Source organism: Taudactylus pleione, unplaced genomic scaffold (assembly GCF_031769625.1).
Source record: "Taudactylus pleione unplaced genomic scaffold, aTauple2 ptg001800l, whole genome shotgun sequence".
In the NCBI taxonomy this organism is placed as follows: Eukaryota; Metazoa; Chordata; class Amphibia; order Anura; family Myobatrachidae; genus Taudactylus; species Taudactylus pleione.
In genome coordinates this window covers 1,364,704-1,386,695 of record NW_028286197.1, presented here as the reverse complement: position 1 = coordinate 1,386,695, position 21,992 = coordinate 1,364,704, and the positions used below count along the sequence as shown (strand labels likewise).

Genomic DNA, 21,992 nt, shown 5'->3' with positions numbered 1-21,992 from the left:
ACTACTTTCCAAACATTCAAGCGTTCTCTGAAAACTCACCTCTTTAGACAAGCATATCAGATTCCAGGACCGCCCACCTATCCTTTTATAGCTCCCTATCTAACTCTCTTATAGTAAACACCTATCACATCTTCTCTTTCTTCAATTGAACATCCTCCGAACCCTAGGCCAACTTTCCAGTGTGATTGGGTTATACAGCCCACCAAGAACATCTGCAATTGGGCTGGACCAATTTGCAATAGCACCTCTCCTTGTGTATCACCTATTTCCCTATAGATTGTAAGCTTGCGAGCAGGGCCCTCTTACCCTTATGTATGTCATGTATGTATGTCTTTTACAACCCAGTATAATGTTAATCCTGATTCAAATTGTAAAGCGCAACGGAATTTGCTGCGCTATATAAGAAACTGTTAATAAACTGTTAATAAATAAATATTCTGTACTAGTCTAGGGTGAAATGATGATCTGACTGTCTCTGAGAGGAGGGGGCAGGGGTTAATCTGTACTAGGAGGAAATGATGACCTGTCTGAAGTAGAGGGGAGTTATTCTGTGCTAAGAGGATATGATGGTCTATATGGGGAGGGGGCTATTATGTGGTACTGGTACTATTAGAAGAAAAACCTGGTGCACAGTAATCTTCAATAAAGCAACAATTCTAATGAAACCATATTACTGATGCAAATGGTACCAAATGAGCAAATATATTTGATTAATATAAAACTGTTTGCTAGGTGAAAATCACATTTTGTCCTGTCCCAAAACTTCTGACCCTATGTATTATCTGGTTGCATGATGACTTTGGCTTTATTGCTACGCAAACAGGTGGCTTCCAGACCATGTGATCTCCAGCATGAATAGTGAATACCGACTCAAGACACTGATTTTCAGGAAGGATCAATTTCTTCAGAGGTTCCCCCTTGCAGAGAAATCATATATATAAGAAAATACTCATTCACATGCTTGCTGTGCTTATTCACTGGAGAAAGGGACTGTGGGCATGCTCATCTGCTTCTGGAGCGGTGGGCATGCCCCCAGCATAACAAAAATGGGGGAAGTGGCTTACGGGCATGGCATTTCACGAGACCACACCCCTTGCCACAAGGCCATGCCCACTTTTTTCGGCCATGCACCTTCGGCACACGCAAATAGGGCCGGTTTCAGAATTCTTTCCAGGGCCACTTTACATTCCCAATCTGCCCCTGATTGAAGCTCATATTTTAATGCTGGTATCTTTTCTTTTCAAAAAATTCTTCATAGCACATGGAGACATACTGTATATAGTTTTTTGTAAGGAATAGGATGACTGAGACTGCCATTATTCAGAGTTTTTTGCACAGGAAATTCAAACTAATCATCTTTTCATAAAAATCATTTTAAGAAAAAAGGAATTTTGGTACTCACAGTTGAATTAATTTATCTGAATTGATCTGGGGAACACTGGTAACCTTGATGTGTAAATGGTGCTGGTGTAAGAGTAGGCACCTTAATAAAACTAAACTTGTTTGTAGATTGTCTCCTCACCCTCTATATTTCTCACTATGCCTTGTTCTTCAGTTTGACTTTAACAGCCCCATAGGAGAAGTAATATCAATACTCATGCAAAATTGCACTCCAATCATAGGAGTGAAAAGAGAAGAGTGAAACAAAGGGGAGGAGTGCCACAGCCACAAATACTGTAGATCCTGAGAAATAGATTTAACAGTGAGCACAAAAAAATTATCTTATCTCTTTCATCTTGGGGACATTCCAAAGCTGCCCCTATGGGGGGTACACTCAAACAGAGCTTTATGCCCAAATAGGCAGCTTTGGCTACAATTAAATATGTATACATATTAACAGAGGATTAGATTGCCACCCAGATAGCGGTTACATTGAAAGACAGCTCTGCACTGCCGAAGAGGCGCAGTCTGGTCTGGTAAGATAACCAACAAGACGTCTGGGAAGAGGCACCTCTTCTGAAACATACAGATGTGTCCACATACATCTAGCATCCTTGAGTGTTAAGTAGTCCTTCTAGTCGCACCATGCCGTGGCACAACTAGGTTTCCTCAGAGTGTCTTTTTGTGCAATTTTTCCCTTAAAATGAGTCTTATACAAAAAGCAATGTGAATACTACACTACACTGATTAAAATGATATGCGGCATGCCTATCTGAAAGCAAAATGCTACGTTACAGTGTCACAGCCACTCACACTGTAACATGGCATTTTGCATGCAGATATAACCACAGTCGCACACAGAATATTATGCTACCAAGTCACACGGCGCTCACACATTATGGGTAATGGAAATTTTAGCGCACAGAGAATAGATGTATCTGGACACATCTGTGAGCATGACAACTTAGAGCCATAAAATATCTAAGCCCCTGACTATGAAGTCACGGGAAAACCTCTCTCGTAAGCATGAAACAGCAACCAAAGACTGTCTGCCTTTCGCAACAGAGAGATCCATCCACAATATATGCAGAAGCTGCGATCACACATTAAGACGTTAGTACGCCCACTATGTCTTAGCGTGCGATGGCAGTGCGATCGCAAGCCAGTCTTATGATGCCCCCTTTCCCTTCGCAGCACACGTCATCTCCAGGAAGTGTATATAACAATCGGTAACATCGAGAACCACGCAGTGCTTGTGGTTGACCCTACCCTACCTCAAACACTGTGAGTGCTTCTGTGCTTAAAACCGCTAGGTGACATGTACAATGATGCTGCCTTTTAATTATGCACGCCTTAGAAATGCGTTTTGAAGCTCAAACACGCCTGCGTTCGCAACACCACTCCCCCGTTTTCAAGGACCTTCCCCTGTCACCACCCACAAACGGCACATTCTGTCAGTCAAAGTAACGAGCAGTCTGTGTGCTGTGGGTGATCGCTTCCCAAAAACTTTTTTATTTTAAGAAGACGCTGGATGCTGAACTTGGGCCGGCTTGGGCCGACTAGCGGTCAGGTGTAATACTTCTGGCTGTGGCATTGCACCCTCACTAGAAAGAGTCCGCTGCTGTCTATGGTAAATACAGGGGGCGTCACAAGACTGGCTTGCGATCGCACTGCCATCGCACGCTAAGACATAGTGGGCGTACTAATGTCTTAACGTGCGATCGCAGCTTCTGCATATATTAGCAGCTGATGGCTGCGTGCGAACGCATCTAGCGAGCGGGTCTGTATCAGCTTCTTAGTACCGTCCTCTAAAGACGGTACTTTCCGAATGACAGGTCAGCTACGGCATTTCTCTTAAAAATTCAGAGGCTGAGCATTCATTGGCTGAGAGAAATCACTGATCTGTGCATCTGTGTCAATCAGACCTGCTCATGCTAAAATGTAAATTTTTGGCAACAGTCCAAACCACCATTATAGAAAGTCTGAGTGATCAAAGAAAGACCACGTGAAAACCAAGTGATCTGCATGCCAACTGATTTATGTGTTCCATACCACAGGGTAGAGCATAGACGATACCGGAGTCCAGATCCTTTTTTTGGTCTGATTGAAACCACATTAACATGTAGAAACAGGAACTCAAACAAAACTGCTGAGGCAAGTCATTACAGACAGGCAGTTAGACCACATAACAGTCATGTCATCTCCTAGGAATGTTTTCTGAGCCCTGGCTTTGCACAGTACTTTAATGTGGAGTCAAGCATGGAAACTCCAGTAGTCCACAAGCTAGGCAAATGTTAACAGGTGGAAAGACCAGCCTTCAGAATGAACAGAAAAGTCAGTGTCACAGTAGGTACATTTGGTCACGTATGCCTCTGTTATAGTGGTGTTTGGCAGGATACAATGGTGTCTGACAACAATCTGTTAACTTGATGGTATTACACCCTGTTGAGGCCCAAGGTCCATGAAGAAACTGTGTCAGTGCTCCTATAACTTAAATTGTGTCCGTGATGGTCTATACCCATCTGAAAGCTAATGCAACCCCATCTGAGAGAGAAGTTGCACAACCACCGCAAGTGAAACTGATGAATTGTAGGTGACCAGTTAGGCAATAGAGCCAATAAATAAAGAAACCTTTGCCAGACTCCAGAAGTGGAACCCGGAAGCCAGAGAATGGAAGTCAATTGCACACTTGAGAAAAAGTAGACCATGCATCCTACGATTGACATGCAATGGAGGATAGGAACCTGATAAGTGCCATAGGATCTGAAAACCAAAATCATCTTCCGCTTCTAGAAGATCCTGATGTAGCTAGTGTTGAAGAGGAGACTCTGGAATAGCATGCAGACAGGATAGGAGAAGCTTGCCACCAACGGATGCACAGTCAATCAGCTCCACGGAAATGGGTTGAGCTAGAATCCAATTTCTAGACCTACTTCACCCAATGTGTCACTAAGTCGACCATGGTGTAACATGGCTTCTCATTGTACGAGCATCTGGAAAAGCTGCCTGTTGAACTGGGAACATATCCCGAGAGGAAACCATAACAATGTTGCAGGATCAAAACAGACTAAGGGCCTGATTCAGATGTGGATGCAGCTGCCATCGAATGGATTCGCAATTGCAAAAATATGCTAATGAGCCACTCACAGTCCAGGGCTTAGAAACGTTCACTGAAAGCATCTCACATCCGCCGCTCATGCACGAAACTGTAAACATCGAACGCAGATCAGGCGGCAATCAGCCTTCTGAGTAAGACTAAGCTGTCGAAGGGGGATCTCCTGCTGCGAGCAGTAACGCAGCGGCTAATTTATGGACGCCTAGAAAACAATGTTTAAACGGTTGTTTTACCTCCTCCAAGCGCTTACTTGTCACTCACTTTGTGAATAAATCCTCTGTGTGAGCGTAATAGCAAATCAATCGCTGTGCGTGCACAGTGCGGCATACACGCATGCGCAATGGCTAACAATCGTGCAATCTGAATAAATAATGGCAGTGATTCCACATCTGAATCAGGCCCATTACTACCAAAAGAAAATCAGGACCCAATATAATAGAATCAGACAGAAAGTATTGCAAGTATAGTATTGTGACAGAATACACTGGCTGAAGAATTCAGCACCCAACACAGAAATGGTGTTGATTAACATGACAAGGCAGAGCAGCAAACTAAAATCAGCACTATGGGCCTGATTCACTACTGATCGCAACTGCAATTACGGACGCAATCGGTCGATTGTTGCTTTCTGCACATGCATCGCAGATTACAGTGCTTGACGACTCCACTGTGATCGGGACTGCAATTGCAGTGACTATGCAGACTCATCGCTGAGTGATTGACAGGAAGTACTGTTTTTGGGTGGTGACGGGGGAAATGCAGACATGTCAGAGTGTTTGAACGGCGTAACAAGGACGTGCATAAATTATCCATTGCAATGCCATACGCAGCTTGGGCTTTCACTGGGTGCAATGAGGTTAGCAATTCCAGAGTAAGGTCAGACTTTGTGCAAGTGTGCGTGAGGCTGCGATGATACTTGATGTTACCGATGGTTTCGCAGATTTGCTAAGTATTACAGATGTGTGTAAGGTAAAGTGGGCGTCCTTATGTAGAGTAGCAGTGGTATTGCAATCACAGGTGCAGTTGCTTAAGATTACCCCTTGAATGTATGGGAGAAACCGAGGTACATTGTGTGGCTACGTGACCTCCATGATAATACACAGCTGTACCAAAGATGAATCACGGCCGGCCGGCCCCATTGGTGGGATGGCACCCTCATGCATGAAGCCAGCCCTGCTGTATTCTATCTCACTAATATTGTCTGTGACTGTAAATTGTTAAGTTTATACTATTTGCTCAGGGTAAAACCAATAAAAAATAGTATTTATACAGTATTTCCATAAAATAATTATTAATCAGAAATATGACCAAATTGTAAAAATATGCATTTATATGACCAATAAAAATCATAATTTTAATGAGAGAAGTTGGAAATCTGTTTAAACTTACAATCAGGAAAAAAGATATGAAGTCATACAAATCCTAGACCTAGTAAAAGGTTAATATAATGCATTTAATCAATTAAAGAGTCACCCTTAAGTGTTAGAAGCTATAGCAATCAAATGAGACAAAGCATAAAAAGGCTGGAGGTCACAGGTGAAGGCTTAGATCTGCCCTTCACTGGGATATAGTCCTGGACTACAGGTAATCTTAACTCGCAGCCAAGTTCTCTCATTTGATCAACCTCTAGCCACTATAAAACACTTTTATAATAAAAGTCTTGGTAGTTTTAATGATACAGATTTGAAGATTCAAATAATTTCTTAGATTTCAAAACGGTCTCACCTTAGCAGGAATGGCAAGTAACACTGACTCCCTCTTGATGCCAGGGAGTGGTGTAAGGAGGCAGTTGAAGAACCAAATGGCATGTGATAGAAGTGGCCATGTACATAAGTATTAACTGCATGTGACTGCAATAGAAATATTTTTAAATGATCAATAAATTAAATGCATGTAAATAACACACCTGCATGTAGAAACCATATTAAATGCAACATTAGGCAAGTGAAGGTCTTACCGAGATTAATGTGGATTTTGTTGTAACACTAGGTTCATTCATCCTATTGGCAGTATGCTTCAGCGCCCTGTGCACATCTTTGCTAAATATTACGCTGATTAAGAAGATAAGAGGACCCTGCCAGGACAAATAAGAATATATGATTATCATCACAAGGTCCAAGAAAACCTTGTAGGTGCACTTTTGCATCTTGGTAAAGCCATGCTGCACTAATAGGGGTGGATCGGATGCATGCAAAAAAACAAAAGAAATAATGCATTTTCACCACCTGCATTGCAACATGACTGTGGCCTTTAGCTGGACCAAATCCAGCTACAGGCCACAGTCATGGTGCAATGCAAGTGGTGAAAATGCATTATTTCTTTGTTTTTCTGAATGCATCCGATCCACCCCTTTTAGTGCAGCATGGCTTTACCAAGATGCAAAATTGCACCTACTAGGTGGATTTACCCTTCTTTACATTTCAATTTGGCCCCTTATGAGGAAAGTTTTGACTTCTGTACCTGTGCACAGACAACTCCCGCATACATGTAATGTAGAAGTAGAAGATCACTGTTGATTGACAAAAGAGCCAGAACCCATGATACACTGACTAGGAGCAATAGGACAATGGCACAGCGGAGTCCTGATCTATGATGCAAGAGAGAGAGAAACACCATGTTATGATCAGGTCTCTTGCTGACTTGTTCATAGTAAAAACAAAACAAAACACTGACTATAGAACTGCAGTGAAAGTTAGAATAAAATAAATATTAAACAAAAAAAATATTGTTGAAGCATAATTTCAGGTTCTATCTACACCTGAATTTTCAAATATCATCCAGAAAATCCCACAAATTGCATCACTAATAGCACACAACACAGTGACATCATTACCAATCACTATTAACAAACAGGTTACACTAAATCATCACTTACTAAAAGTTAATAGATAGGTATAAGGGAGCGCTAGACAAAAATAGAGTAGTTGGTAAGAGATCAAAAGACTTTCATTTATTAGAGAACGAGTAAAAATGTAATTGTTTATTAAATATGATTTATTCTCCTTTATTTATTACCTACATATTATTCAGCACTTTACAGAAACTAATATAGAAAGTTTGTTCCCAATCATCATTAGCAGCTAGCGACTGCAGCCACCCCCAGTAAAATAATTCATCCCCAGTGAGCCAGTGACTACACAATAAATACATGCAGATATCTCTATTGCACTACTTCCTTGATGAGCATTTGTAGCACTTACTGTAGCTCAGGAGCATTCAGAGACCATGTAACATTTTAGTCATGCTGGCAGTGCCACTATGGAATATCACTGGGCTCTTCAATATGACAATTTCTAACGCTGTTTGACTATGGTGATTGCATGGCCGAATGCTTGATTTCAGAGAGAATCCAAGAGAACGTGCAATACATTTTTGAACGCAGCCAGAGGTTCACAGAACCTGGCAGTGGGCGTCTTTTACACAAGAAGCCTCCTGCAGCTTTTGTATACTGTATTTAAGCACAGCCGCTGCGTCCAAGGACACAGTGGCTGTGCCTTTACCGAAAATCTCTGATTCAGGCAACAGAGAGATCTAAAGAGAAAGAGATTCAATTAAAGATTGAAGAAAAAAAAAAGTAGTGAAACAACTTGAAAGATGCATTGAAGAGAGTGAAAAACATCAGTCAGAAAGAGAAGTGACAAAAAGGAAAGTTTCATGAAAGTAAGAGATACAGTCAGAGAGAAGTGACAGAATAAAGAGAGAGAAAAGAGGTAATATGAGAGACGAGACAGGGAAGACAGAGAAGAGCAAAGAGTCTTTAGTAAATACAGGCACCACAAAATGAGAGAGCACAACAGAGAATTATGATTAGGGAGTACACGTAGGGAAAACAACTAATCTGGATGCCAGGAGTGAGTTCAGTGAAACAAGAAAAATAGGTTTTTGGCTTACTTTTGTGTGCTTACAAAGCCAAAAAAAACAAACAAGGAAACACAAATAATATAAGAAATGTTTCTACAAAAAAGCATCTGCATACAGTGTCGGACTGGGACATGAAGAGCCCACCTCTAAGTACCAGCTGCATGAGCCAGGGACTCAAGGAATGTACAAAACTGTGAAAATCTTTTAGGCAGGAGTGGAAAAAATGCTGCAAAGTAAGAATTATAATTATATAAAGTTATTTATTGCACAATGTAACAGTAAAAAGGTTGCAATCGGTTGCTATTATAGGAGTGTATAGACCTATAAAAAAATCACAATAAAATGGCATAAAATAATCATTAAGATAAAAAGAAAATATAACGTCTCTTATGTTTATACTCCAGGTGTCTTTAAATTGGTCCCCTTTCATGGCTATCAGTGTGAAAGCTCAGCACAGCAGATTTTTTATTTTTTTGGTGTAATCAATATTGTATCCAAGTAGATCTGTAAACAACAAATTCGTTTTTAAAGGAGCACATTTCCAAAGTCCTGTTATTGCTGGACCGGTTAATAGGATCTCCAGGGCTAAACTTCACTTTAGTGCCTTGAACCTGTGTAAGATTATTAGCACAGGTGCATAAAACGATGTGCACTCACAATTTAAATCTTGTACATCTAAAGACAAAAAATAATAATTGGATTTCCACTCTATAGCCTTTAATTTATTTAATAAATAGGTATTTCAAAGTGACTATTGATTTTTTTTTTTACAAAAACATGTAAACTGTTAGATGTGAGGGACCCAATAACAGAAATAATAGGTCTCCCAGGGGGTGCACTAAGTGATTTGTGAATCTTAGGTATGTGATAAAAGATAGGGGTAATAGGATGATCAGTAAACAAAAAGTAAAATTCATCTTTGGAAATGGCCTCTCCACGGAGGGCTCCCTGTATCGAGCTTGAAAAATCTTAGTGGGATCTCCCTTTACTTTTCTATAAAATGTCTCATCTTGAAGAGGTTTATAAGCCTCATCCAAATGGTCATCAAAACCACTTCTTCTCCTTTATCTGCACTTCTAACAACCAGGGAGTGATCTTTCTCCAATTCTTTTAAAGCAGATTTTTCTTTTACACTAAGATTGGACCCATAAGATTTTCTGGTACAAATTTTCTGAAAGTCCTTAATCGTTTTTTTGTAAAAATACAAGATAGTTCCTGATTTTTGTTGAATTGGATCAAATTTTGATCTTCTTCTGAAGATCTTTCTGCCACTATAGAGATCTCCTTCCTTATTCACATCAAAAAGTTTCATAGATGTCCCTGTTTTACTTTGTATGTAATTATCATCCCATAAGCTTTGTAGGATCAATAAAGACTCTGAGCCAAATGTAATAGGTGTCTGTTCTGGTAAATTGCGAGTTTTGTGGTAAACTCGCACTTTTTCACAACTCTCCAATGTAATTAGGTGTCAGTTCAATAGAACTCGTATTTTTTCAGAGTTTCTAAAAATCGCCATTTTAAAATTTGCATCCAGATGTTTTCCCATTTAAAACATTCAACTTGCCCAATGTAATAGGGTGTGAGTTTCAAACTCGCAAAAAAAAGTTTACTAAAAGACACCAAATAATAGATCAGCTTCAGGATATCCTGAGCAGGTCACAGTAAAACAGAAACAACCGTGTGTTACTAAATGTTAGCTAGCGTTTCTCATCATTGACTTGGTGGGAGCCGTTCATTGGCTGAGAGAGGAGGGGCTGACCTCTCTCAGCCAATGAACGCTCAGACCCAGCAGTACAAAGGATGATGCCCATTCATTTGGGGGGTACCATCCTTCACGGATGGTGCCTTGTTCATGGGTCGGTAAGTTCGTGGTTTTTTTTTTTATTTTTTATGAAGACCATGGATGCCTACATGGACAAGGGGACCAGTCCAGGTAATGTAGGCGAGTATGTGTGAGTGTGTGTATTTATGTATTAAAGCTATACTGTCACAGAGTGTGTGTATTGTTTTTTTTTAAACATTTCTTTATAGGTGAACTACAGGTACCAGTGGGCCCTTAATGTCCCACATCCTGGTACTTGTGGTTCTCCAAGTACCAGCATGCGGAGGTTCTGGGACCTGCGGTTCTACTTGTAAAGGCAATGTTGACAATTCTAATTTTACACTACACTTTTACACAATCAACTCGACACCCAACTGCCGGAGGTGCCGGTGATAGCGAGCGCCCAGTGGACCACTTTTGGTAAGCAGAACTGGCGCTGCGGGATGAACCGGGATGAAGGCGAGCTCAGGAAGGACAGAAACCTCCCATTGAGCAGAAGGGGTAATGCTTTGGCCGAGGAAACCGGTGAAAGGTTTTCCCTGGCTAGAAAGAGTCTGGTGCTGGTTATGGAAATTACAGGGGACCCCTACTCATTTTGTCCCCTGTTTTTCCAAAACCAGGGCCGGCTCAGAAAAACCCTGTGCTGGTTCTTAATTTACAGGGGCCCCCTACGCATTTTGGCCCCTGTATTGTTAGAACCAGGACAGGCTGGACAGAGCCCGGGGCTGGTTATGCTTTTTAGGAGGGGCTGCGCGTTTTGATTTTGTTTTTTTAATACAGACAGACTCCGTCAGGGATCTCACTGGTCTGTGATGGCTTCTGTACAACTCGCACCTTTTAATGCTAGTCACATTAAAAGGTGTCAGTTTATATAGTCCAAAACTCGCCTAGATTCGCAGAATGTAGTAGCCTCGAGCTGAAAGGTTTGCAGGCTATTACATTTGCAAGTCCCAGCACTAACTTGCACCTTTAAAAAAAGCGAGAAGGTGCGAGTTTGTGCTGTTATTAAATCAGACACCCTATTACATTTGGCCCTCTGTGTCTGTTGAATCTAATACAATGTGAGAAACATTATCTTCTTTTAATTTTATTAAGGCAAAGTACTGTACCTTTTTCTAGAGAGGTCTCGTACAAAATGGTTCAATTTTACAAATAAATCAAACATATTGGGTGCCTGATTTGGTGAAAAATTAAGTCCTTTCTTCAATAACAACCTGGTAATGTTTTATCAGTCAAATTGAATATTCCATCTTGATTTACTGTAATCTTGTGATATCATATTTATATCAGCGCCTGATTTGAGTTTGTTTTGTTTATTCAAAAATAGAAGTGTTTGTATTTTGTTAATTGCTAAAAATAAACTAAGTGAACGAACAGAAGAGAATTCTAAATCAAATCAATATTTGGTGTGACCACCATTTGCCTTCAAAACAGCATCAATTCTTCTAGGTACACTTTCACCAAGTCAGGGTTTTTGTAGGATTATAGTCAGGTGTATGATTAACCAATCATACCAAACAGGTGATAATGATCATAATTTTCATATGTAGTTGCAAACCGTCATCAACTGAAACAGAAACAGCTGTGTAGGAGGCTTAAAACTGGGCGAACAACAGCCAAACTCTGCTACAAAGGTGAGGTTGTGGAAGACAGTTCATGTCAAAAGCCATACACCATGGCAACACTGAGCTGAGCACAGCAGTAAGCCTCAAGATAGTTATACTGCATCAGCAAGGTCTCTCCCTGGCAAAGATTTCAAAGCCGACTGGGGTTTCAAGATGTGCTGTTCAAGCTCTTTTGAAGAAGCACAAAGAAACGGGCAATGTTGAGGACCATAGACGCAATGCTCGACCAAGGAAACTTATTGCATCAGTTGAAAGACCAAAGTAGAGATATGGTAAGAACTTACCTTTGTTATCTCTTTTTCTACGAAGTCCATAGGGTCCTCAGGGAGACCTTGGGGTATAGGTGATGCAGAGTCATCCGGGCACCTTACGCAGCCAATTTTTCACCCAGGAGGCACTTAGGTCTACCTATATATCCCGCTCCCCAGGCAGAGGCTCCTCAATTACGGAGCAAGCCAAAAGGCCGGAGGAGGACAAAAGAGAGAGAAGAAAGTCTGGAAGACCCAAGAATCACATTCTCACACAGAAGGAGATGGAAAACCGGTGACCAGAGCAAAGCCCAACTGAAGCACAGGTGTGTCACGGCGGGTGCCCTGTGGACCCTATAGACTTTGTAGAGAAAGAGATAACAAAGGTAAGTTCTTACCATATCTCTACTTTTCTACTTCAGGGTCCATAGAAGGTCCACAGGGAGACCTTGGGGATTTCCCAAAGCAGTACCTTCAAGGGTGGGGACGCTCATGTGCAGAAAGGGGAATCTGCCGCCCGAAGGAAGCATCCCGAGTGGCAAAGGTATCAAAAGAGTAATACCTTAAAAAGGTCTGGATAGAAGACCACATGGTTGCCTTACAAAGCTGTACAGCTGAGGCACCAGGACGAGCTGCCCACGAAGGGCCCACAGACCGAGTAGGATGGGTAGTAACAGAGGGCGGGACTGGAAGACCCTCATTAATATAAGCCTCAGAGATAGACATGCAAAACCATCTAGCCAAAGTTGTTTATAGTTTCCACAAGAGAGGATGGCCAGCCAATAAAGTACAAACAAGGAGTCTGATTTCCGGAGAGAACTGATACGATCCACATAAATCTTGAGGGCACGTACCACATCCAATGAGGCCTCACCTGCCGAGAGGTCTGGGGAGTTAAAGGCTGGCGCAATAATTTCCTCATTAATGTGGAAACTAGAGACCACCTTAGGAAGGAACCCAGGGCGAGTTCGAAGCACTGCCCTGTCCAAAAATAAAGATGGGGAACGACGAGAGAGCCCCCAAATCAGACACCCTTCTGGCCGAAGCAATGGCCAGAAGAAAAACAGTTTGGCAGTAAGCCATTTGAGGTCCACTGAGCTTAGTGGCTCAAAGGGAGGGCCCTGGAGAGCCCTAAGGACAACAGCCAAATCCCAAGGTGCTACAGGAGGGACAAAGGGAAACTGGATATGAAGGACCCCTGAAAGAAAGTGCAAATATCAGGAAGAGGAGCAATCTTACGCTGGAATGATACTGAAAGAGCTGAAACTTGGTTCTTCAGTGAGGCAAGGTGGAGACCTAGGTCCAAACCCGCCTGTAGGAAAGCCAACATCCTGGATATCCTAAACACATGGGGGTCGTAACCTCTGGGATGACACCATTCAAAATAGGTATGACATACCCTGTGGTAAATTCTAGCAGAAGCAGGTTTACGTGCTCTGAGCATGGTGTTAACCACAGAGCCAGAAAAACCCTTGGATCTTAGAAGGGATGTCTCAAGAGCCACACCGTAAAGACAGACGACCCAGATCTGGGTAGAGGCAAGGACCCTGAGACAACAGGTCCGGACGTTGAAGCAAAAGAGTGTCGATGGAGAGACTCTGAAGATCTGCATACCATGGATGTCTGGGCCACGCTGGAGCCGTGGCTCCCTCTTGCTTGAACTTTCGAAGAACCCAAGAAAGAAGAGAGAACAAAGGAAACAGAACTGGAATGTCCACTTGACTGACAGAGCGTCTACCAGGAGGGCCTTGGAGTCTCTTGTCCTGGACCCGTACCGTGTCAGTTTGTGATTTAGTCGAGAGGCCTTGAGGTCTACGTCTGGATGGCCCCACCTGTCCACTAGGAGCTGAAACACTTCTTGGTGAAGCGACCATTCCCCTGGATGCACGTCGTGACGGCTGAGGAAGTCCGCTTCCCAATTCAGCACTCCTGGAATGCTGCAGATACTGGCTGGTAGATGGCCTTCCGCCCACGTCAGAATGCGTGACACCTCTGTCATTACCGTCTGACTCCGAAATCCTCCTTGACAGTTTAGGTAAGCCACTGTCATGTCATTGTCTGACTCTACTTGCATGGACCGTCCGTGAAGTAGAAGCCTGGCTAGTTGCAGAGCCCTGAATACGGCTCGAATTTCCAATATGTTTATTGGTAGTGCAGATTCCTCTGCGGTCCATTTTCCCTGGAAGGAGTGGGGACCTGTCACTGCGCCCCAGCCTCGAAGACTAGCGTCCGTCATCAGAAGGACCCAGTCCGAGATCCAAAAGGGACGCCCCCTGGAGAGGTGGCCCGTCTACAGCCACCACATCAGAGAAAGGTGCACCTCTGAAGGGAGCACCATCATTTGGGTCCGCATATGATGGGGTAATCCGTCCCACCTGGAGAGGATTAATTTCTGCAGATACCGGGAATGAAAATTGCACCATGTCGAATGTTGACACCATTGATCCCAGTAACCGCGTGGCTAAGTGGACGGACACTCGGCGATGTTAAAGACATCTGTGTATTTGCGTCTGCAAAGTGGAGGTCTTTTCTGCTGTCAGAAATATCCTTTGCTGTTGTGAATCCAACAGTGCTCCCATATGGAGCATTCTTTGAGACGGAACCAGAGAGGACTTTTTCTAATTGATCAGCCACCCGTGTCCCTGGAGCACAGATATTGTCAGCAGATGGGCCACCAATACTGCCATGACCTTTGTAAACATCCGAGGTGAGGTTGGAAGGCCAAACGGCAGAGCCCGAAACTGGAAGTGTTGTTACAGCAAACCTGAGAAATTGCTGGTGAGCTGAAGTAATTGGAATATGCAGGTATATCCAGGGACACCATAAAATCCCCAAGTTCCATAGCCAGTATAACTGAGCACAGGGTTTTCATCCTGAACCTGGGTACTCTGAGAAATTTGTTCAGGGCTTTGAGATTGAGAATAGGACGGAAAGAACCATATGGTTTCTGGACCAGAAAAAGGCTGGTGCCCCTCTGGGACAACGGGACTGGTACAATGACCCCTGCCTGCAGCATGGATTGTACCCGGGAATCCATGGTAGTCTGGCACCAATATTGGGTGAACTGAAGAAGTCGGCCTCCCACCCTGGGGTCCCCCAGGAGGAGGCCCGTCCCATCAGGTGGAGGGCTTGTCATCAGGTTTGGCAGCCGGATGTCTTGCACTCCAAGCCTGTTTCTTAGGCTTGGTGGTTTTCTTGGTGGTTGATGGCCTAGGAAAAGATTGAGCTCTAGCCCTACCTGGGGCCCGATAGTCCTAGTCCTAGACTCTGAAGGAGCAAAAGCAGAGGGCAGACAGGCTGATTTAGCCACTGCCAGTGTATCCACAATTTTATCAAACTCAGGACCAGACAAAACTTTACAGTCATAAGGTAAACACTCCAAAGCCTTTTTGTAGTCCGAATCTGCCCATCAAGAACGTAGCCACAGAGAACGGCTAGCCGCAATGGCTGCCGAGGAACTCCTAGCATTTTGTACGCTAATATCCAATGCTGCATCATTTATATAGGTAGCAGAATCTCAGAGGTTTCCCACCAGATTCACCTGTTCTCTAGAAGCATTTGGGGCCAAGGATGTTTCCAGGTTGTTAGCCCAACATTCCATGGCCCGAGCCACTCAGCAAATGGCCATAGCTGGCCTGCATGCAGCCCCCGAAAGGGAATAAACAGATTTAAGACAGACCTATATCTTCTTAACTGTAGAATCCATCAGAGAAGACATGGAAGGCATAGGTAGCGTTACGCTTTTAACCAAGCGCGTAACATGGGAGTCTACCGGAGGTGGAGTCTCCCATTTTGTGAAATACAGTAATTCTCAGCAAAAGGATAAGCAGAGGCTAACTGCTTCTGCGGCTGGTAACGCTTCCCTGGCATTTTCCATATTACCTCTAAGTGATTCACCAGTTAGTCAGATAATGGAAACACAGCCTCTGCCCCCTTTTCTTCCATGAAATATGCATGCCTAGACTTAGGTGCAGGAGGTTCATCCTCCTCAATGATTAGGGCTGCCCTCACAGCCTGTTTTAGACCTGGAATGTATATTCTTGACTTAGCCTCCTGAGAAGGGAGTTCAGAGTCAGAATCATCTGGAAGTAGCCCCTCATCAGATGGCACATCATCGTACAGTAGACTGCGACGACAGCAAAACCCTTTTTGCCGGTCTGCTGACAGATGCGTCATTCTGCTGTACCTCAGTCGCATCTTGTAAAACAGCAGGAATTGTACTAACCCACTGGCGGGCAACAATTGCATGGGTGTGGATGGTTGAAGCATGTTTTGTGCAGGAAAAAAATGTTGTTGACAACCAAACTGTGGAAACACAGGAGGGCCTGCCCAACATCCTGCAATGGTCATCAGTGCTCTAGCAAATGGCAGCTCCTGCTGAGTGGCAGAAGTCACAGAGGGACCTGGAGGAGCATAACACTGTATACATAACTCCTCAGAGACTATGGGCCTGATTCAGAGATGGGAATAGAGGCCCTGATTCAGAGCTGGACGCTCTGACAGAGCACTCACTCTGAATCAGAGCCGGGCCATTTTTTTTTTTTAGAGCGGCCTCCCACAGCTATAGCGAGCGGCCAGGAAGATGGTCGCGATGGTCAAGACCATCGCGACCATCAGGCTTGCGACGAGACCCTTGTGGTAGGGTCTCGTTGCCGCAAGCCCCAGAGAGATTTCGTCTCTAACAGAGCCGAAATCTCTCCCACTGACATCACGAGTGATGTCAGTGGGGCCGGCCCCAAACGGAGGCGTTCACATGGGAACGCCTCCGATTTGGCAACCACCCCCCCGGCCCGCCCACCAAAGGGGGCGTGCTGTCACTCAACATCGACAGCACGCCCCCTTTGGTACGAGACCCGGAGCAACGAATTGCCCGCCTGCGCCGTCATGCGCATGCGCTCTAGGCCACCATCGACCCGGTTGCGAGCGCTCAGCGCTTGCGACTGGGTCTGAATCAGGCCCAGAGAGAGAGATCTCTCTCCACTGATCATCTTGGTGAAACCATGCTGCACTGCAGGTGGGGCAGATTTAAAATGGGGCAGAGAGATTTAGATTTGGCAGGGAAGTGTCCAAACTGAAATCTAAATTGTAGAGTAATAATAAAGCTGTGCAGTATTTGTGGACTATATGTAAAAGCAGCCAGTATTTACCCTACATACAAAATAAAAAATGTATTTACACCCCTTGCATTGCAACATGGTTTGTCCAGGTACACAGTTAAGTGCTATCTCTCTCTATATTCCCAACTCTGAATCTATGTCCCCTGCCCCTAATACAGCTTTACACTTTTTACAGCACAGCTTATTAGGAACATAGGGCCTGATTCAGACCTGCTCGCATGCGCTATGTGCTCGTGAGCGGGTCGATGTTAGGCCAATGCGCATGCGCATGCTGGAGCTGGCTAGCGACGGGCGCTCCGTAGCTCCAGGTCTCGCACCAAAAGGGGGCGACTGTCGATTTTGATCGACAGCTCGCACCGTTTTGGAGGCGTGGCGTGGGGGTGGCTTCACAAACGGAGGCATTCCCATGCAAACGCCTGCCGTTTGTGGGCGGCCCCACTGACATCACCAGTGATGTCAGTGGGAGAGCTTCTGGCTCTATTAGAGCCAGAAGCTCTCTGGGGCTTGCGGCAACGAGACCCTACCACAAGGGTCTCGTCGCAAGCCCGATGGTCGCGATGATCTTGACCATCGCAACCATCATCCTGGCCGCTCGCAATAGCTGTGGGTCACCCACAGCTATGCGAGCGGCCAGGAGGCCGCTCATAAAAAACACAAAACGCCCTGATTCAGAGTGAGCGCTCTTTCAGAGCGTCTGGCTCTGAATCAGGGCCTTAATTAGTCATATCACTCTCACAGCCAGACATAGTGAAGTGGATACTACTCTTTAATTGTGACTGCATATAAAATCACAACTGTAATACAGTCAATTTCACTCACGTTGTTCCCTTCTTGTGGAAGCCTTTTCTCTGCGCTGCACAAGACACTCTCCCAGAAATACCACACAGAAACAGGCCAGTCTAAGAGATACAAATAATTAGATTGGATTAGTCAGGTATTAGTCATGTATAACAAGGTATGTCACTTTATCACAATCTGGAGACTACATATTATTCCTAATCTAATGCAGTAAAGTGTTAAAGCACCTACATAACAATCACCACTATTGCTGGAATTTAATTCTGATCGATGTGTGTGGAGTGCAGCTGGAACGGTCTGGCACACTTCTCTGACCTATGTCTTAGATCGCTTTCCTTGCATCAAATAGAGGTGTGCAGTAAAAATGAGTGAATACTGGGCCTGATTCAGCATGGATCGCAACTGCAGGAGCGTACTGGGTATGGTGACAGGGGGTAGTCGGAGAAACGCAGGCGTGCCAGTGCGTTTGAACGCCGATACAGGGGCGTGCATAAATTAGGCCCTGCGACAACATACGCAGTGTGAGTGTTCAATGCGTACAGAAAAGTTAGCAATTTATTAGTGAGGTCTGACCTGCTGTAAATGTGTCAGTGGCTCCGATGTACGGTGAAGTTACCAATGTTTTGGCTGGATTGCAAGGTATTACGGATGTGCAAGAGGGTAGTGAGCATCTGCATGTTGTCCATGCGAGTGATCCTTTCTGAATCAGGCCCATTGCCTACTATGTTAAAAGCAAAGTGTGCAGCCAAACATGGTGGCAATGTCTAATGGTAATTTTTTTTTCTACTATCTAAGGTGTTAAACTCCTCCGGGCCGTATCTATAATGGGTGCAGAATGTGCAGGGCGTGCAGGGCACACGGGCCCCTCGGTCCAGGGGGTGCCCACACTGCACCCATAGTCTTATACTTACCTCTCTGTAGTGTTTCTTTGCGGTGCCGAGCCGGCGCTGCAGAGCAGCAAAAATCACTGGAAAAATGGCACCGGCCATTTTCCCAGGGACCTGTGCATGCGCAGTACTACTGTCCACGGGAAAATGGCGCCTGCACCATTTCTCGGAGACCCGCTCATACGCAGTCAATTCTGGCACTAAGACAGAATCTACAGTGCACTGCGATACCACCAGATAGAGGAGGGGGCCCACACTGAGTCTGCACGCGGGCTCCCTCCTTTTTTAAAACACCCCTGCTCCTCCTCTAACTACTAGTATTACTTGCTGCTACATAGGGCAGAATACACGCAAAAGTCTTAACAGGGAAAACAAACTCTGCATCCATTTCAGTTATAGTAAACCCAACTGGAGATTTATCTGGCCTGTCTTTCCATATGGTTACCAGTAAATACCAAAATCCTATTTTATCCTTCATGCACCAGGGGACACTAGAGATCAGGACATTGGGGACATCCCAAAGTACCCCCCCACACACACACAAGGTGGGAGAGCTCTGCGAAACCTGCAAAACCATGCAACCAAAATTAGATTCAGAGGCCGCAAAGATATCAAACAGATAAAATCGGTATCGGTATGGACTGTAGACCAAGTGGCTGCACGGCACATCAGGGGAGCAGAAGCGCCCCGACGAGCAGCCCAGAAGGCTCTCACGGAGCAAGAGAAATGGGCAGCAATAGAGACCGGTGAAGGCCAGCTACTAGAATGTAGGCCTGTCGAATGACGCTGAATCCATTTGGTCATTGTCTGCTGAGAAGCAGGCCAACCTCGTCTGGAAGAATAATAAAGGACAAACCAGGAATCTGACTTCAGCAATGCTGCAGTATGGCCACATAAAACCGAAGAGCTCGCACAAATACAAGGTGTGGGAAGACAGAGAGTCAGCCGACAACACCAGAACCAACAATCGGCTAGTTAATGTGAAAGGCCGAAACCACCTAGACAGGAAGACGGCTTGGTACGGAGATCCTTACTATCCTCATGAAAAATTAGATAAAAAGGCCGACAAGAGAGAGAGATGGAGTGAGCGAGAGCTCCCAACTCCGACACTCGCCTAGCCAAAGCCAAGGCCAATAGGAGAACCTTATAGCAAGAGAGGAGTTTCAGTTCCCCTCCCCCAAGGCTCGAAGACTGGAGGAACATCAGAACTACGGTGTAACCCAGCGTTCAGGCCCCCATTTAAGAAAGAAAGATACGGGACAGCAGAAAACAGAGGTGGGAAACACACGCTCTACACACCAGATGAATTGAGAACACCAGATGCGATGATAATGAACTGACGTAACCAGCTTGCGAGTCCTGAACACGGTTGAAGACACAGAGTCTGGAACCCCACTACGTCTAAGTTAGCAGCCTCAACAACCACGCCATTAAATGCAGACACAGAAGGTCTGTGTATACGAAACGGACATAGAAGCATGAGGTCTGGGCGAAAAGGTAGTAGCCAGGGATCCAGGAGTAGTACAGAAGCACCTAATGATTGTGCCTGGAGGCCATGAGATCTACATCTGGCCTGCCCCACCTACCGAGCAAAAGGTCCATTCTCCGGGATGAAGGTCCTGATGACTGAGAAAGTCGGCCTCCCAGCATTCCACATCTGTAAGAACATCCCCGAGCCCACTATCACATGGAGCTTTGCCCCCCCGTATAAAACTACTCACTCGCGCATGGCCATGTGGCTGCGCATCCCTCCATTAAAGGAAGATATCTGGCAGTGGCGTTGTCCAACTGGACTCAAACAGGCCGATCCTCGAGAAAGAAGTTAGCTGCCAGAAGAGCGTTGAAGATTTCACATAGTTTCAGCACATTGATCAGTAGCATCAACTCGTGATACGACTATCAACCCTGGAAGTTGTTGTCCAGAACAATCGATACACAACTAGAGTATGTCAGCCAAGGCGTATCGCTCTAGCGAGGAGGAAAAATGGTTAAAACTATGGACACATATGTATCTCATAAGGCAATGTGGATATAATCCCCCAAAGAGATTTCAGCACAATAAAGGAGTGGCAGACCAGGTCTATCCAACATAGAAGGATAGAGAACCACCGGAGACAAAAAACAAAACTAACATGTAAAATCAAATGCAGTAGTTTATGCACACTAGGTCAGTGCGAAGCATCAATGTACAAGGATGTATTAAATAAAGTAAGGCTCCTAGGGAGTAGAGCCAAACCAATATGACAGGAGGTACCCTACAGGGACAGATGTCTGCCCGTACAGCTGCTAAGGTGTTATGTGCTGCACAGAGAGCTTGCCACTCCTCTAAATGGATCTGAGGTAACCCACCTAGAAAAGTGAAACAAGTCCTTACCTGTGGGCAACCAGTAGGCTGTTACTGACCCGTGTTCAACGTTGCCGATATCCTTCTGTATGTAGTGTACCAACAGTTTACGTAGGTCGTCTAAGACCGTACGCTTTACAACCTGGTCTTTAGACTGTCAGTAAAGGCCTTGCCCTGTGTAAAAAACTAGCAGAGTTGTTAGTGGAGACATATGTGGTCACACCAAGATACCGCAGTCTATGACTCACAGAATGTGCAAAACTAGAGTTCCTTATGTACTCACATGGGAAGAGAAGAAGAAGAACTCTTAAGTCTGAAGGAACTGGTTCAGGAGAGAGACAAGACCATACACCTCAGTAGTGGGATGGACGTACACATATACTATACATTGGATAATGGAAACCCTCCCTAAGAAGGGACAGAGGCGAAGATATAATCTAATAAGGCGTAGAGTAGACAGAGTAAGCTCTTCTTCCAGATCACTGTTCTAAATCCATTTTATATATGGCCCACTAATAGGGGGCGAATCAGATAATAAACCGAATAAAACTGATACTACACCTGATCCTAGCCAGAAGGGCGAGAAGTGATTTAATCATAACTATAAAAAGGAATAGATAATCTCCAGCAATTATAGATACCCAGGGCAGTCTACATCCTCATTATTTCTAAGAGAGATAGATAGAGATAGAGTGGCCCAGCAGCACAATGTGATATAACACTGTGCAGCTTTCATGCTAAAAGCAGAAACAAAATATTATATACAGTGTATATATATATATATATATATATATA

At 44.5% G+C, this 21,992-nt stretch overlaps 1 protein-coding gene and 1 non-coding gene across 8 annotated transcripts in view; both read right to left on the bottom strand.

The window, feature by feature from the left end:
* LOC148436343 (cadherin EGF LAG seven-pass G-type receptor 2-like) overlaps nucleotides 1-21,992 on the bottom strand; it is a 383,494-nt gene that overhangs the window by 63,412 nt on the left and 298,090 nt on the right. For all 7 annotated transcript variants that reach the window (XM_088465025.1, XM_088465024.1, XM_088465023.1 and 4 more), the window contains exons 28-31: nucleotides 17,988-18,067; nucleotides 6,956-7,082; nucleotides 6,453-6,569; nucleotides 6,221-6,345 (exon numbers count right to left, since the gene is read on the bottom strand). In XM_088465025.1, the coding sequence (XP_088321151.1) occupies nucleotides 6,221-6,345; nucleotides 6,453-6,569; nucleotides 6,956-7,082; nucleotides 17,988-18,067 (449 nt within the window). The remainder of the gene's footprint in view (nucleotides 1-6,220; nucleotides 6,346-6,452; nucleotides 6,570-6,955; nucleotides 7,083-17,987; nucleotides 18,068-21,992) is intronic.
* LOC148436345 (U2 spliceosomal RNA) lies at nucleotides 21,592-21,788 on the bottom strand. Its single transcript, XR_015876465.1, has one exon. It is a non-coding gene; the product is annotated as a U2 spliceosomal RNA (small nuclear RNA).